Here is a 17,510-nt window from a genome sequence, read left to right as displayed (position 1 = left end):
AAAAAGCAAACAGGTAGTGGTTCCTCTTTTGTCTTGACATCAGACTAGTGCACAGTGAAATATTCATTTGCTTTCACATGCATCTACACTGCAACTCCAGGTCCTTCTATTGATTTAGGAAAACACAAAGACAGCACAGGAATGCAAAGACCAATGTGGCACAAATACAATCTTTAAAACATTTGTCCATTAATAGAAGAGTTTACTTTTGGCTCTGGATTTATAATACATCACATCTGCTATATCACTAAAGGAACCTCATAAGGATATTAAAATGACCAAAGAGATAACGGCTTTTGAAAATGTTTTCTTAGTATAAAAATACTTTAAGTCTCCTTTCACCTGATTTTCTTTTTCAAATAGTCTTCAGATCTTTTACTGCATATAGAAAAAGCTATTTTGCATACGTTTAATGCAAAATCTGCAAAATACTTCAGTATGAAAGCTTCTATACAGAACTATGACAAAAAGACCATAGTCCCAATTGTATAAGGAGATAAACAGATGTATGTACATATGTACAAACACACATAGAATATGTACCTGACTTTATGCATAAAGCTAGTCCCATAAAGTTCAACAGGTTTATGTCCATGAACATAAGTTTAGTAAATATACCACTTGGCATATCTCATACTCAGAATCTAAAACTGGGGTGGGAAAGTTGTAAATAAAATACTAACCATTTTGAAGGCTGTGCTAATGTAGGCGGATCAGATTTCGCTATTTTCAGAAGCACTCGCATTGGATTTAATTCATGATGAGGTGGCTCTATTTGAGCCATTTCTATTAAAGTAATGCCAAGAGACCAAATATCAGCCTTGTAATCATAAGGCCTGTCTTTAGAGGTCTCACACATTACTACTTCTGGAGCCATCCTGCAAAGAGAATATGAAGTACCAGATTAGAAAATGCTCTCTTATCTGTTCTGAAAAAGGTTCTAAATAGATAAATTCACTGAAGCATTTTAAGAAGCACATTCTACTCTCAATGTATTTACACAACATTGTATCAAGCTTGTAATATTAACAAGGTAATATTAGTATTACTTTGTGTACAGAAATACAGAACTAGTATTAGTTCATACTAGCAAGTAGTCAGTAAAACAATGAACTTACCAATATGGTGTACCAATAAAAGAATCTCTTCTTTGTATTGTTCTTGTGTTTTTAGCTGATACTCCGAAATCCGCTTAAAGCAAACAGTAAAATGCTATTAACTGGGTGGTGGAAAACATTGTATTTTTATATCTTACAACTGTCTTTTAAAATGTTATATGGTCCAGAGAAAACTTTTTGCAGAATTCAAACTTCAAAACTAGATAAAAATATTTGTGTTTTGATAACGGAGTCCCAAGGTTCTATAGCATTTCTAATAAGATACTGAATAACCATTATTCTCCATTTCTAAAAAAAAAAAAGTAATGCTACTATTGACCTGTGTGGGACAAAAGCAATGCATATATTTACTGTAGGAATAAGTGGGTTAAATTATTTTAATTAGAAAATAATTTCTTTAGCCTATGAAGGTTGTATTCCCCAGAAACAGCATTAGCTCTCTCATTAATTCAACAACTCATTCAATTTTAAATTTCAGGATTCAAATTCTCAGAAAGTACATTTTCCCTTTATCTTATGGGTTTCTTTCCACATGACCTTTCACTTTATATTAAATACCTGAAAGCTTGCATATGCACCTTTGATGTAACATCCAACCAAAAATCAACTTTATCTTTGCAACTTTGTCTATAAAGCACTACATTTCTCACTTAGAAAAAAAGTATGACATTCAAATACACATTATGTGGTTATTATAGATGTAACTTTCTTAATGAAGATCTAGAGATTAGAGCAAAGGGACAAAATAGGCACATGTTGCGGTCTTTAATCTGTACAAAATTACTTGATGGGCTCAACACTCGAAAAGCCTAATTTTGCTCTGAGGGAAAAAAAAAAAAGAACAAAGCTATTTGTTCAAATGCAAAATCTGAAATCTTGAGGGACTGCAGATACTGAAATAATAGAACTCAAATCCTCATACAAATAAAATGCAATGAAGGAAATTTTTTTGCCATTCACATATTTGTAACACAAGGAATTACCCATTTCTGTATATACCAGAATTAAAATGCAAATAGTTTAAAAGGAGTAAAATGCTCTTTCAAGGGATGCTGTACACTTTACAAAACTGAAGTAAATCTTTTTTTAGAAATCTTAATTAGCAAATCTGAATACATCACTAACTGTATGTGTGGAAGAAATCTCCCAGTGGTCTGAACTGTAAAGTAGTATCTTGACAGCCTGCACAGTGTTATACATCAGCTAAGCTGGACAAAAACCTTAAAATAGTTCCAGTCTGTATGAGCAGGAGCCAGGTTGTATAAGGCAATTAAAATGAACAGAAACAAACGATTCTCTCTCTGTCCATGAGACTCTTGCTAAGATCTGTGATTTCTTTTACAGTAGTACTAAGAAACTAAGGTAGAGGTTCTATTACATTCATAAATAAGACCTCTGAGACTGAGTCCACCACTAAATCATCAGGCTTCCAAGAAAAGCCAAACCAGTAAAGTTACCCGTACTTTGAGGATGAAGAGAAAGGCACATGCAAGTATTATATGTACAATAATCTTGTGCAAGGGAATCCATGCAAAACACACAGATACCTAACTGATCACTGTAGCAAAGCAGGTTCTTAAATATTCTCGACTTCTTAACAGAGACGATGCACTATACCTTGCAGAGACACTGCGATCAGTACGAGTTAGGTAGTAGATGTATTTGTGAATTTGGACACGTCTTGCTTACATTTGAAAGGAACCTCTGTAGCAAGGCTGGGAATTTAGAGCCCCAGTTCACTGTGGTGATCTTCCAGTTCTCCTTACCTTTACCCTCTGTGTAACTTGCATCCGAAGAAATACAACTAATCCCACACATCATGTACAGGGAAGTTTTTGAAACCTGAACACAAGCTGTCATGGAACTATGACACTGGTAGAGCATTGTAAAGGCTGACGATCTTATACACATTTGCCCCTGACGAAGCCCTGAACAAAGTGGTGGATCCAGACAACTCCTATCTTTTGCTGGCTGAATGAAGGGATGCTATTCACCACCAGCAGTCCTTTGTCAGTTCTTCATGGAGGAATCCTCATGGATTCCCTACCACATCAGAGGGAAAATGTGGATGACTGCTTAAATTCAGATAAAAAAAATAGGAATCAACAATAGTAAGCTTGTATTAATTTTCTTCCAGACTGTTCTATCTTAATTTCAATGTAATGAACAATTAAAAAAGGCATGAAGAAACTGAGTTGAGTAATTATTACTCCTCTCTCTCAATAATAGAAGACACAACAGTACTAGGAACTGGTTTTTGGTGATAGTGATGGTTGTTCATTTTCTAAACTAACAACTTCAAAGGGAGGTTCTGATGTTACCATAGTAAAGATAGGTATAATTATGAACATTATACTAAGAAACAGTAGGACTTGTGTCTCACTTTGGGCAACTTGGTACAGATGTTGATATGACTCCTACCCCTGCTGATTCTGAAGTCTGAAAGATGTGCCAAGAACTGTTAGGACATTTACTCGAGGCTGGTTTTTATCTTTCTTCATAGTAGCAAACCACTCACAACTGAAAAAACTCTAATTGTTAGATTGATATTTAAATAGATAAATACTGAACTCTGACAAACAACAGCCTAAGGAAAATACAATTATAAAACCATGCAAAGTTCTGTGAAAGACTTTTATATGCATCGATCTTACCTAATTTAATGTCTCCATCTAATGTGAAAAGAATATTGCCAGCTTTTAGATCTCTGTGGATGATTTTATTTTCATGCAAGTAGTTCAATGCTTCCAGCGTCTGCCTGCAAACCACTTTGATCTGCGGCTCTGTTAATGGCCTTTCAAGCTCTACAAGAGACAGAAATAAACACAAGACTTTTGCATTTTTGTTATGTGTTCATAGCAATCAGGGAATAGCAATATGGGAAAATTAATTAATCTGACAGATTCTGAACATCATACGTCAAAAAACTTCTACCTTAAAATATCTGCCCCTTTCAGTAAAAATTTCATCCTTTGTACCCAAAGCCCTCCTTATTATGAACTATGTATACCTACCTATCTGAACTGTGAAAAAGCTATATAGTTTAGAGATTGGTTCTTTTGTGTGGTACACAGAGATGTTAAAGACTAGATCCTTTACTTACTGGTATTGGCATTCACCCAATTTGAGGAATAAGCACAGAAAAATCTAACTTTAAGATTGATGCAATATAAAAAAATATCAAAATCTAATTTGGAAGGTGGCAGGGGAAGGGGAAGAATGAGATTTTGAAAAGGGCTCATATAGATTATGTTTTAACAACAGAGAGCTCCATAAGCATATGAGAACAACTCATCACATTCACTTAAAGGATCAAGACAAAAATGTGTTTTGAACAGTAAATAAACACTTCAAAAATGAGAGAAAATTAATCTAAACTTGGAAGTTATAATGTCCATAGATATAGGTGTAAATGCTAATTTAAAAACCCAACATTAAACACATATAGCACATCAATTACATAATTGTTTTGAAATGCAAATATTTTACATGTGAAACAAGTTTTACAATATATAATTTTAAAATGTTAAGTTTATTATTTGAAACAACTTATTTACCCAACATTACTGCATCTACTGCTCCACCTGCACAAAATTCGATCAGGATCTGTATATAAACAAAAGAATACACAAATTACAAATTAAATAGTTCCACTGAACTGAACCATTGATTAAGGGAGCATTATTGCGAGACCAGAGTTTCAGACTATTTGGTCTTGACAGATTATTTCACCAATCTCTGCAAAATATTGGTACTGTTGCCTAGCTAAGTGCTGCTCAAGGAAATTATTTGAAAAATGCTTGGAGATCCTTAGACAAAAGTCTTAATCCAAATATAAAATTGCATAATAAAACAGTCATTTTGAATCTGACTCATAATGTGATTTACATAACCCCTGCAAACTCATTTCTCAATTATTAAACTGTATTTCTATACTATAATCTCTCTGACTGAAAAGTCCAAGTATAAGAGCTATATGATTTTCCAGTAGCAGATGTTATCTCCTGTATTGTTTTCAGATGAGATGAAAATACGGAAAAATACTCTTAACAGTTACAGAAAATTACTAAATTCAGTCGTTTACATTCATTTTCCTCCATTTTCACTGATGCCTACGATACATCGAGGCTTTTATGCCAGATTCTAATAATACTAGAACTCCATCTCCAATTCTTAGTTTCCATTTGAAACAAAAATAAACTGCAATTATTTTGGGGCACAAACTATGCTGACATGTAGGACAGAAAGAACATATACAAAGGAGAAAGAGGATAGACAAAGGGAATGAGGAGAGCAATAAAGAGGAACGGTCATCCAAGATTGACACCTCACTCTTCCTTATGCATTTTTTTTCTTCTTTATTTTGAACTTTACACATTAAATTATAATTTTTAGTCTGACAGCTAATAAGTATTTCTTGTCAGAATCCCAACAGCCAATATTCTGGGAAATAATATCTTAATTTTTTCCTTCAGAGTACTTTTAGAATCAGAGTATAATTGCCCGTAAAAGAGGAAACATCAAATTATACCTTATACCATAACACTTATATATACATAATTAATCCTCAGAACAATGGTACTAACAAATGTATTATATAATGCAACTCCTTGTAAATCCTTTAAACCATTTTCCATTTACATGCTTCTACATACCTACTGCCAAGTAAGTTAAGTGTGGGAAATCGTAAAGAAATAATTTCTGTCTCTAAAATTTGCTGTTTGATCTGACAATCTGATAAAGGTCTCTTTGGTAGAGAAATTGTGTTTCTAAAACAGGAAAGCAAAAGCGCAATTTTGTCCAACTATCATTCTTTTCTTCCTCCACTAAATTCTGTTTACTTAACACATCAACATCCTTTGTCGCTTTCATGCCTCTGCATTTCACTGTAACTATATATCTACGATTTTATTTTCAAACTATTTACTCCTTTTCTATCTTTATTCTGCCACTGAAGCCTATCCACTCCATTTCATATTCTGCCTCTACGCATACCTGCTTTCATGCTGACCTTTATGCATGAAACTTTTCTCACTATTCCACTGTTTTATACAGTATCATTTTATTCTGCATTCAGATCACACAGTTTTCACAAAGCCCATCAAAATAAATCTACATCAGGAAACATAGTATTACACTTCCATTGTTTTCATGCTTAAAGGATAAAGCATATTTGTAAGACTCCAAGGAAATTTTCTTTTACTTGTTTTAGGTATCTTGTAAAATTATAAATTCTTCTTTTTAAAAAAAAGATGTATTCTTTGTATAATTCCAAAAGCACTTATAAATATTGCATGGAATCACCTAAAAGAAAAAATTGTATTTTCACAGCTAAAGCTACATTGCACAGGATATAGCAGAAGAGTGACGTACAGTCATATGTATGGCCACTATACTTCTGTGTACAAATATCCAGGTTTTAAGTAAATTAATTATGGTTCAAGTCCTGGTAAACTGTTCTTCCTGGAAGTACAAATGAATTCATCCATATCTAAAATACATACTTCACAGGCTGACTTTTCCAGCACATTATTTATTTTTCAGCTGCAGATTCTGAATCTTGCTCTAAACTGTGTTAATGTAATTAAAATCTGAGTCCTGCTGTTACAAATAAGCATTAAGAACTCTCTTCATACACCAAAATGAACTGCTAATTTCCAAATTTTAGATTCACACTCCTGACCAAATGACTAAGTGTAGCTCAATTTTACAGCAGCAATTTCCTAAAAGTCATACTCACAATTTACAAATTACTTCTGAAATTGAATAGTTATCCCAATAGTGACAACCCAGAAGAAATGTGATTGACAAATGCTCTTTCAATAAAGTCAAGGAAAAAAATATAATTTCAATAACCTTCTGAAATAAGTAAAAGCATTTACAGAAGAAAAAATACCTACCCACAGATTGTTTTCATAGTAGAAAGCATCTAGGAGCTTAACAATATTAGGATGATCACAGGATGCTAAAATATCGATCTCAACCATGTAATCTTCAAGTTCTTCTTCTGATTTAGTATCAATCACCTTTGCAGCAGCCAGTACCTTCGTTTCTTTGTTCTGAGCCTATAAAAGTCACAACAAACATACGTACATGAATTTCACCAGACAACTGTCACCAGCAAAAAAACCCCAAAACAAAACACCCTCTTGACAGTTCTGTACTATTCTCCTGCCTTTAGTTTGCTTCTCTACAAAACAAAAATACCTGCATATTAAAAACTAGATAAACCCTTTTTCTGCTAGATTTTAATAACTTTTCTCAAGATCAAGAAACAACGAAAGACAGGAATATAAAAATACTTAATTCGCGTCACAGTCTTTAAACTGGCCATAGCTTAGGGTCATTACTACTTTGTACTGCTAAGAGGAAGTTTTGTGCCACTCCTCAAAAAACTTACCTATTTATACTTGGCAAGGAGTATGAAGTAGCCTCCACCCTCTCATTTCTGACTGCACATTCTTGCCCTTCTGACACTCCCCACGTTGTGGCAGCACAGCTGTTTGCAAAGCCACACAGAAAACCAAATCCTCTACCAGTAATTAGTAGGTTATGCTCTTCAGCCAGGGGCTGTATTCAAGCTCCCGTATCACAAAGCTGCCAAGTCATCATTAATTTGGGCATTTTACTCTGCTTCAGACATCAAGGAGGACTTCCACAGATGGCTACTCACTGGAGTTGGCCACACTGAATATTCTGCCAGCCTCTATTTTATTAGTACACACCTTAAGACTAGGGAGCTAGAACTGCTGTAGTGATAAGGTCAACAGGAGAACAAGTAAGATTTTGACTTGAAAAGCAAAAGGAAAACAAGAGCTTGGGTACCCAAGGAAAAAACAAAAAGCATTTCTGCTATGCATTTAAATATTCTTTGGCTTTTTTTAAACATAAGAAATTACAAGCAATTAGGGTGACCATTACTTAAATATCAAAAAATTTCAGAAACCTGTCACTGTAAATAGTTATTCACAGAATATTGCTGAGAAACTAATCCAGCAAAACGAAGAAAGGTGAGATTTTTTTTTTTAATATGTGTATGTGGGGGATAAAGCATATATTAAACACAGAGCCTATATATGTGTGCGTACATATACACACACACACACACAATTAAACACACTTTGTAGTAATTCTCTTCCAAGTTCTGTTTGAAGGAATACTGTAACTTGGAATTTAGTAAACTTGAAACAAGAAGGTATATTTTTCTCAAGCCATCATAAAAACAATAGTTTGTGAAAGCATTTCCAGTGGTTACCTTCTGCCTCTGAAAAAATGAAGTTGTAGTACTGAAGTCTACTACACTAATTACATGTAAAGACCATGAAGAAAAGGCCTAGATTTACTCCACTTAGCTTTCCAATGAAATTACTCCACCATTCCAGTGAAATTAAATGAGAAGTAGGGACATCGGCTCTCCAGAAGAGCAAAAGACAAGAATCTGCAGGGGCAATTCTGACTCATGATGTGAAGCTGCTTCACATGGTGGTTCATCCTGTCTCTCTGCTGGTGCAACTGGTTCATGGGCATCTTGGCCCCAAACCCAGTTGAGGTGAACCCAGGACAGGACACAGCAACAATCCCAAAACCTGACTTTGGTCACCTAATCTTGTTATACTAGTATCTGATAAAAGCCGATATCACACAGCAAAGTAAGAATTATTAAGAATGATTTCCAAGGTCTAGATATTATTACTTTCACAGCCATAAATAATTCTCTCAGTGTGGCAAAAGAGAATAAAAGATTTAAAGATAAACATTTATGATAACATTCAGTAAAACACCAGTAACAGCAAAATACGCTTATAAGCATAGCCTAGCTGATTCATCTTATGTTGACATTAAAGGTTTTCTGTAACATTTATTTTTATCTCAATATTCTTTCCAAAACAAAAAACAAGCAATCTTCCCAACCTCAATATTTGCCCTCCCATTTTTAACAACAAAGATAAGGGATCTGTATAACATTACTCAAAAACAACCTACTGAGAAGTTTTCCAACACACATTCTAATAGTAAAAAGAAAATGGTCTGCTTAATAACACAAACATCATTTGTTTTGGTTTGATGCTTTATAGCAAGAATGAAAGACCAACCTTCCTATTTTAGAGTTGCACTGTAAATTAAACATGAAAGCTGAAACAGATGTCTGAATCCACAACAGAATTAGACTTGGTAGGTTTACATGTGCAGAAAAATGGTTGTTAAAGCACCCTTCCAGAGAAATCGAATATAAACTGTAAATATGCTTTTTTGAAATATGCATGGCCACACACTCTCCAATGTATCTTACGAGAAGGACACTTAAAAAAAAAATCATTAAAAAAATTCTGAAATTTATTTTTAGACAAATTTGCATGTAAACTATATAATGGTATTAACATTTTGTTTAAATAAAATTATTTTAACCTTCTACATCAGGTAACAATAACAGATGTTACTGTTTTCAGATTTAGTTTCACCTCTGAGAGAGAGAGAGGCATTGGTAAATTAGGATGCATGATTACATGCTACAGAGTTTGCTGCATTTATAGCATATATTGCTTTTTTCTATTGACACAGTACTTCATATTTTGATTTTTCCCAGATCCTTTTGCTTGAAGTAACTACAAATCTGCTTTGAATAAGTTTCCTTTATTTCCTCCTTGTGGTAGCTCTATTAAAATACCTCATTAAAAACCAGAAGCGATTATAGAGACAGTATGATTATCTTTATGAGCATCTAAACAATTATAAACAAAACAAATGTTCGCCTTTGTTCTGACTTGAGATAGTAAAATTTTGTAGGTCTAGATCCAGACTTTTTTTCCAGTTCTTAAAAAAGCTTTAGAATTCGCATATTTCCACCAGGTGTTTCTGACAACTGATAAGACATTTTCAGTATACATCAAGTTACACCTTAAAAAAAATCTTTATATATTTTAAACATGATTTTAAAAGTTCTTTTTGAATAAGACACTATACATATCCACCCCACAATGCACTCCATAATAAATAGCCATTTATGTGACTTGCTGTAAGAAGTATGTAAGAAATACGCTGTCTTTTGAACTGTGTAGGAAAGGATTTTACTGTTCATGCATAAGATTTATGTAGCACTGTATTGTACGGGGAAAAAAAAAAAACCTTTGGATTAAGAGGAACAAAAAGCATTTACAGCTTTGTGTGGGCATGTTTGTTTTTTCTAGACTTTGGCTGAAGTCTTTCTTCTGCCACACAACATTCTCCAAAGGTCAGAGCAGGACCCAAAATGTATGTGTAGATGCAGTCTTGATTTGCATATACTTATGTTGCATTTGGGTACATGAACATTTCAAGTCAAGTAACCATTCATGTTACTCAGAGGTTCAGCCCTTTCAAAATATGTTCTGTATCAGTAGCACAGCAGTTTCTTCCTGCTCTCAACTACCATTCAAGTTATTCTAAATGCTTTGGTTAAATACATTTGATTCTGCTTCCATGACAGGTGATTTAAGCTTCAATCCTACGCTAAGAAATTCAAACTGGCATCTTCAATGGTTATGGTTCAATCCTGCCTTATGTGGAGACAAGGAATAAAGGGGGAGAAAGATCTTCTTTCTTTGCATCAATAAAATTTGATCTTTTCAAAAGAGTCATACATACAACGATTGAAAACTGAATTGGAACAACTCATTCCCCCAAGATCTGACTAATGCAATATGACATAGATATTATTAACTATTATATGCAACAATACATAAATATTGCAATTCTTCCACCAAAACTTCTATTTGGATTATATATTTAAGGTTACTGCAGCAAACATTAACTTACAGAGAGACAGTATGAACAAGGGAATAGCAAACTGTACGTTACAGCATGGTTCTTGCATAGCACAGCCTCATTAGCAGAAAACACAGCAAAATACTCTTATTCTCCTAATTCTAAAATTAAGTACTTTTAGAAAGATGGATTGCAGGTTTGCATAGAATAAATATGACCTTGTAAATTAGAACCTGCAAATTACTTTCTCTCTGAACCTAAATCCCTCACACTAAAATGGCAATATCTAATGCACAAAAATGTTGTAGAAATTTGAAAACCTAACAAGAAAGAATAACCATTCTACACAAAACTAGGATCTGCGAGTATGTGAAATTAGTGACTCCTCTCTATCAATCCTGGATTTTTATATTTGGTTATATGATACTGTGTAAGTTCCAGAGCCAGAAGCTTTGCAAAGAGACTGATAGCAGAATATTAAAAGGCAGGTTTACTGTCTGGGCACTCAGCCAAGAAGTTGCATATTCCCAGCCATGGACAGCAGGGAGAGCAGAGCCACCGTTCCAGAGTAATAGGATTACAGCTCAGAGATAACTCATAGTCTTTCATCTTTAGATGACCAATATGAAGTTTCAGCCTTGGTTGTGAGGAGCTGTTTCAGTTTCCTATCACCGGTAAATGTTTCCTTCCCAACTGTGCAGCTCTTTTACTGCGATGCAGCATGATGCCATCTAAAAATTAAACACTATTTACAACTGAAAAAAGTATGTCCTTCATCTGTTGTTCAGCCAACCAGAAACAAAGCTGAGATACGAGATAAAAAAATTGTTCATCACCTTTCTTCCTGATGCCTGATCTCTTCTGAGATGTTATATAACCACACTGCATGCTTTGCAGGCAGCAAAACAAATCAATTAAGCAGCTTTTCCTTTCTGACTCATTCTTCTCAACAAAACTGTAGTCATAATCATAGATCATCAAGGTTGCCAAAAAGTGAAAAATACACACATCCCCTATTCAGAAAAAGATGGTTTTGCATGTAAAAAGCTGCACTTTCATGTAAACCTGGGATTGTCGGATCTAGCTCCATATATGCCTTCTGATGATGTCTGGGTAATCAGTACTGAAAAACTGTCCTTGTATGACAAAGGCAATTCCTTCTCAGAGCTACCAGAAAGCAGTGTATCTCAGGCTTTCTTAAATATATGAATCAAGAAAAAAAATTCCTGTAATTTCTTCTTTTAACAGCCTGATCAAATAAATCTGTAAGAAGTAGTGTGGCCTACTGGAAAAACTACACTGGGCTTTGACTTATATAAATTTACTATATCATATTTAACATTGTCCCGTGCATTTTGAAACTTAAAAAAAACCCTGCATCACTGACCAGTATCAAGTGTTCAAACTTCTTTTCAAAACATGAAAAGGTGTTCTTTATTAGTGAATGTTAGAAAAAAAATCTGCTTTAATTAATCAGATAAAAGTAAGCATTAATTTTAACATCAAATGTTGAGAAATGTAATTAAAAGTACTGGTCTGATTGCAAGAGCAAATAGCTACCTCTGGGTTGTGGTTTAAACCCATCCGGGAGCCAAACACCACACAGCCGGTCGCTCCTACTCCCCATCCTGGGGGACGAGGGATAGAATTGGAGAGGTGAAGGGAGACTCATAGATTGAGATAAAAACAGTTTAATAATTGAAATAATAACAATAATAGAAAATACAAATGCGTAATGCACAATGTGATCGCTCGCCACCCACCAATACCCAGCTCATTCCCGGCTAGCAATCCCAAAAAAACAAGATCTCGAAAACGAGAAAGAACCCCCTCCTTCCCTACCCCCCCTCCTTTATATACTGAGCATGATGTTACATGATATGGAATATTTCACTGGCCAATTTGGGTCGCCTGCTCTGGCTGTGTTCCCTCGCAGCTTCTCATACACCTGCACACAGGCAGGACTCGGGGAGTTGGAAAGTCCTTGATGTCTTAGCAACCCAGCTCACTCTGCAACATTAAACCACAGTTTTTACAATAAATCACAAGTTAAGCCAATGAAGGAGATGGCAACCTCCACAGATTTCTGGAAATTAAGACGAGCCAGTCATTTCAAAGAAGCTACATTATTTTGCACCAGTTTTCACTGCACAATGTTTGAAAATGGAGTAGTAATAAAAAAAAACCCAAACTACAAAGAATTTCAGCTTTTTGTTTAATTATAGATATGGTTGGTCCAAGGAATTAAAAACCAGCTAACTTCAGCTATACCTGCTAAAACTTGTTGAAATGACTGTTATAGAAGAACAATTCAAAAGTTAATGAAAGGATAATATCTACCAAAGGTGATACACCCTTAAACCATAGCTGATCAGCCAAAAATTTTCCCTGCCTGCATAACTACCTACTATGCTGTTTCTTCTACTTAAGAAATGTTTAATGCCAGGGAAAAAAATACTGAAATAGAAGTGTATATAAAAGGGCCTCTATTTCCTATGAGCAAATACTATTACTAACAAAGTGGAGCCCAGGGTTCAAACCCAGACTACTGAAGCACATCTTTATGATACTGTGGTCTGGTGCTGCCTTTGTGGTGATACTAGTTTTGGAGAGGTTTCCATGACAACTTCACTCTTTTAACATTATCCTTGTACTTCATACTTATTGTGGTTCTTCTGCTTCCTCCACAGTTGCTTTCTGAGGATTCCACAAGTTATTTTTGTGAGTGGTATGGAATATAATTTCCATGTTTAACCTCATGATTCCCTTCACGTATTTAATTAATCCTGTGGTATTTTGTATACTAACTATGCAGAGTTCCCATCCTGATTCACACACACTGTGTCACTGAAATCAGAAGGAATATTTATATGTATATTTGAAAAGTACAGGGCTGGACTGGCAAATGTGTGAAATAACTGAAACAGTTCTTTAGAGAAAACTTAACAGAGGAGACTGTATCAGATTTCAGCAACATTCTTCTTATTTAAGCAAATCCATTTAAAAAACAGAGTAAAAATAAGTAAAAAAAATAATTGCTAAATGTTGGCAAGAAAATCTCAAAAATATGCTATGCTGTTTTATAATAACATATTCTTATTTTCCCTTCTCTTGTTGTGTGGTAGCTCACATAAAAGCAACAGGGAAAACCAGCTGACAATATTGGGAAAACATTTGTAACTAAAGCATTATATGTTATCAGAGGTGTAAGTGCAAAGGACTGGTATTTTTTCCTAAATTCAGTTATAACTGTACATACTACTTGCAAAAGCAGCATTAAAATACACAATTCAGCATTAAAATCAACTCCTATACTTGAGAAGGGGGAGGTGTAACAAATTAAGATTTATCCCTGCAGTGCTAAGCTGCTTTGCCAGTATCTTTCATCTGCAGGGACACTAACAGTTGCTGGCAGAGGTTTTCTCCATTTTATCCAGCACCTGACAATGTCAGCCCCAAACTGACTCACAATTTCCCAGGAAAGACAGTAGCCCAGTGTATCTTCATCTTGGATTCCAGATACCCTATAGTTATTTATTCAGTCTTGTATCATTAGGAAAAAAACCCATAATGCTTACTGCTTATTAATTCACAAGTTTATTTTAGTCACTCACTACATCTTAAAATTAAGCCTTTATTCCAGTAAACACACCTTTATTCCAGATGACATAAATTAATAATGCTTCCAAGAAACAATATCAAGAAATATTTTTTAATCAAACAACAATTGCTAATTCTAGCTGTTCACTAGAATTACTTTTAAGACAACCAACAAACCACAGTTGAAGCTGTCTCCAGACTGTTGTTTTTTCATGCTGTCAGGTTGTAAGTTGAGAATTTTATTTGCTCTTGATAATTTTATGATTTGTTTGGACACAGGACTTAAGAAACCTCCGATCCCTTTACCTGGAAGGATTCTGTTATAATCTTGCTTCTAGTCATTTAACATCTGTAACAACACTTTAATTCACTTGAGCTCAGAGAGCCAGTGTTACTCCTGCTAACATCTTTTCCCAGGGAGATCTATGGAGTTGTAAAAGCTAACTCCGTAGCTTTCTGCAAACAGATATTCCACAGAGCCTTTTGGCTTCATGTACCACTAAGTCATTTTGTTTACTGGCACTTTACAGACTACATAGTGTGGATTCTCAGATGTACATGTATCAATCTAGAGTTTGGGTTTTTTTTTAAATGAAGTGGCTTTGGACTTCAAGAACCCTTCAACAAAGGCCTCCTGGCATGTTACTAGGGAAACTACATAGTCATAGAAATGAAACGTGGCACAGTTATTAAGTTAAAAAAAACTTGCCGTCAAAAAAGTAAAGAATTAAAAGCTCTACATTTCATATAGCATTTAAAGACCTGTATTAAGACAATTTATTTTATGTATTTATTGTAGAAGATGATGGGATATAACAGATGTAACTTAACTGTCATTTAAAGTGTATACATCTTACTAGCTCAAAAATATGGGCAATTTGGGAAAAGGTTCTGTATAATCTGATACTGCAATATGAACCACATTCAAGATTTGCAATAAGCACAGCTACATAGCCAGAGGGGAAAGATTAAATGAAACAAGATGAAGCATTATCACCCCATTTCATTCTTTGTCCTGCTAAAATGAACAATAAATAAAATATACTTCATATATTTTAAGGGAAAAAAATATAAACTATATAGGCAGTTTAAGATTCAGTATTTTACAAAAAGACACAGGTTTAACATTGGGAAATGAAACATGACTACATCAATATCACATTAAGACTGGCAACAGCTCTTGCAAAACTATCAAAGCATATATTCTGTTGCTCCATGCATGCTCTAGTCTGTTAAGATGAAACTTCCCCTATTTCTGAAGTAGCAAAAAAGGAAGTGAGTAGCTTTTGACAGCTTTCATAAAAAAGCTGCACATCATCCCTGTTCTTTAAGTAAAATTGTTATAGAAACCAATTCATATTCTTTTTATGGTATTACTATATTTTAAAAAGAACGGGAAATTTAGAATTCTAGAAGAAAATCATTGCTTCCTTATGTACATATCTTTAAAACAATATAACAGAAACTAACTGCAAAGACAGCAACAGCAAAAAAAGAAATCAATATAGTTAAGCCAGTGTCTTTCAGCTCTCTAAAGTTACTTTCAAGTCAGTTCTACAATGAACTTTATTAATTACAAAATTCACTATGATGTATGCTATTCAATGCTTGTACAGTCTGTGACTTGCCAGTAGGTTTCTTATGAGCCTTAAGTAATGACGCTAAAGCTACATACCATCTCATGAAAAGAAAGTGAAATCTTCTGACATGCAAGTTAGAAAGGTTGCCTCACATACAGTTTATAATGATCTAGCTATCTTTGTGCTGCCAGTATGACATTTCAAGAGATGAGAAAGAGCCATCTGAATAAACATTTGGTATTCCTTGAAAATTGGCTATTCAAGTGCCACAAAAATAGTGTCTTGCATTCTGGAAGTAAACTTCATTCATATTCAGCACAGTAGTGGAACATGTTGCTTCTGATGTTGCCTTTCAGATTAACGGTTTTGTTTTTTAATGGGTGAACTAAACAGTTAAGAACACTGACTACTCTGGGAAACTATATGAATGCCAATCCTATTATTTATCAGCCGATTTCAAAAGAAATTTTAATTTAGAAGCATGCTGTTGATAATCTTTTTCAAATTATGAACTTGCTGTTTGCCATTTTACTGATTAGTCTAATTCATTCAGAATTTACCTAATATGCTAGTGATAAGTACAAATAGGCATAGGAATAATTGCATTACTTGATAAAATTATTAAAAACAAATCCAGGTAAACAAATCAAGATAAAATACTTCAGCTCTCTTTGCACAAAACATGCAAAGGGAAAACAGTTGCTTTACTCAGACTTTTGCAACTAATGAACTTACGAGCTTCTATCAGTAAAAGATTTTCAACGTAGGAACGATGTTCTTCCTCTGATAGAACTGCTGAGTATCATGATAACGTTAAACACTGCAAACAGTTAAACACACAAGATGTTCAAGAGGAAGTACTGTTCTTGCCTCTTAATAGTGTGGCAATGTTACTTTTAATGGAATTATGAAACCTTTATTTTGCCCATGTCCCCAAGAAGTGACAGCAATGAGGATGTACCAGCATGGCTGTTAGAGATGAAGTAGTGTTCTCTTTGACAAGACTTCCCCCTTTCTCCTACTCCTCCTTTTCTCTCATGTTTATTTTCTTTATTTTTTTATTAGGTTGAAAGCTTGTTGAAGCAGAGGGCTATCTTTTGTTGTGTATTTGTACAGTGAAAGGGAATGCAGGATTCCATTCCTTTTGGAAGATTATCTAAGCCATGTCTTGCTTCAAAACACTCCACTGAAATCCAATTCAGTTTCTGTTCTTTCCTCATATAGGTAAATTTAGTGCCAAATAAGAAGTCTTACAAAATTTTCATTCTTTTCTAGTAATTATGTAGCATGCCTAAAGTAGAGAAAAGAATCACCACCTGAAACAAAACTGGGAACTCAGGCTTTTAGTAAATTGCCAGTTAAAGATATGTCTACATAACAAAATTCTTCTAGCAAGGGTGTCAGTGGTGCAAAGGCACAGAACTACCAGCTGATAACAATACCAACTGCAGCATGTTGCAAAACTGCCTTT

General features: G+C 34.5%; 1 protein-coding gene across 3 annotated transcripts in view; it reads right to left on the bottom strand.

The window, feature by feature from the left end:
- The window catches only part of SLK (STE20 like kinase), a 51,932-nt gene that overhangs the window by 22,853 nt on the left and 11,569 nt on the right, over positions 1-17,510 (bottom strand). For all 3 annotated transcript variants that reach the window (XM_074875225.1, XM_074875227.1, XM_074875226.1), the window contains exons 2-6: positions 7,019-7,183; positions 4,676-4,724; positions 3,773-3,922; positions 1,119-1,191; positions 684-878 (exon numbers count right to left, since the gene is read on the bottom strand). In XM_074875225.1, coding sequence (XP_074731326.1) covers positions 684-878; positions 1,119-1,191; positions 3,773-3,922; positions 4,676-4,724; positions 7,019-7,183 — 632 coding nt within the window. The remainder of the gene's footprint in view (positions 1-683; positions 879-1,118; positions 1,192-3,772; positions 3,923-4,675; positions 4,725-7,018; positions 7,184-17,510) is intronic.

Source organism: Strix uralensis, chromosome 7, assembly GCF_047716275.1.
Source record: "Strix uralensis isolate ZFMK-TIS-50842 chromosome 7, bStrUra1, whole genome shotgun sequence".
In the NCBI taxonomy this organism is placed as follows: Eukaryota; Metazoa; Chordata; class Aves; order Strigiformes; family Strigidae; genus Strix; species Strix uralensis.
The sequence above is the reverse complement of the archived record's forward strand: the minus strand, read 5'-3'. Positions and strand labels throughout refer to the sequence as shown.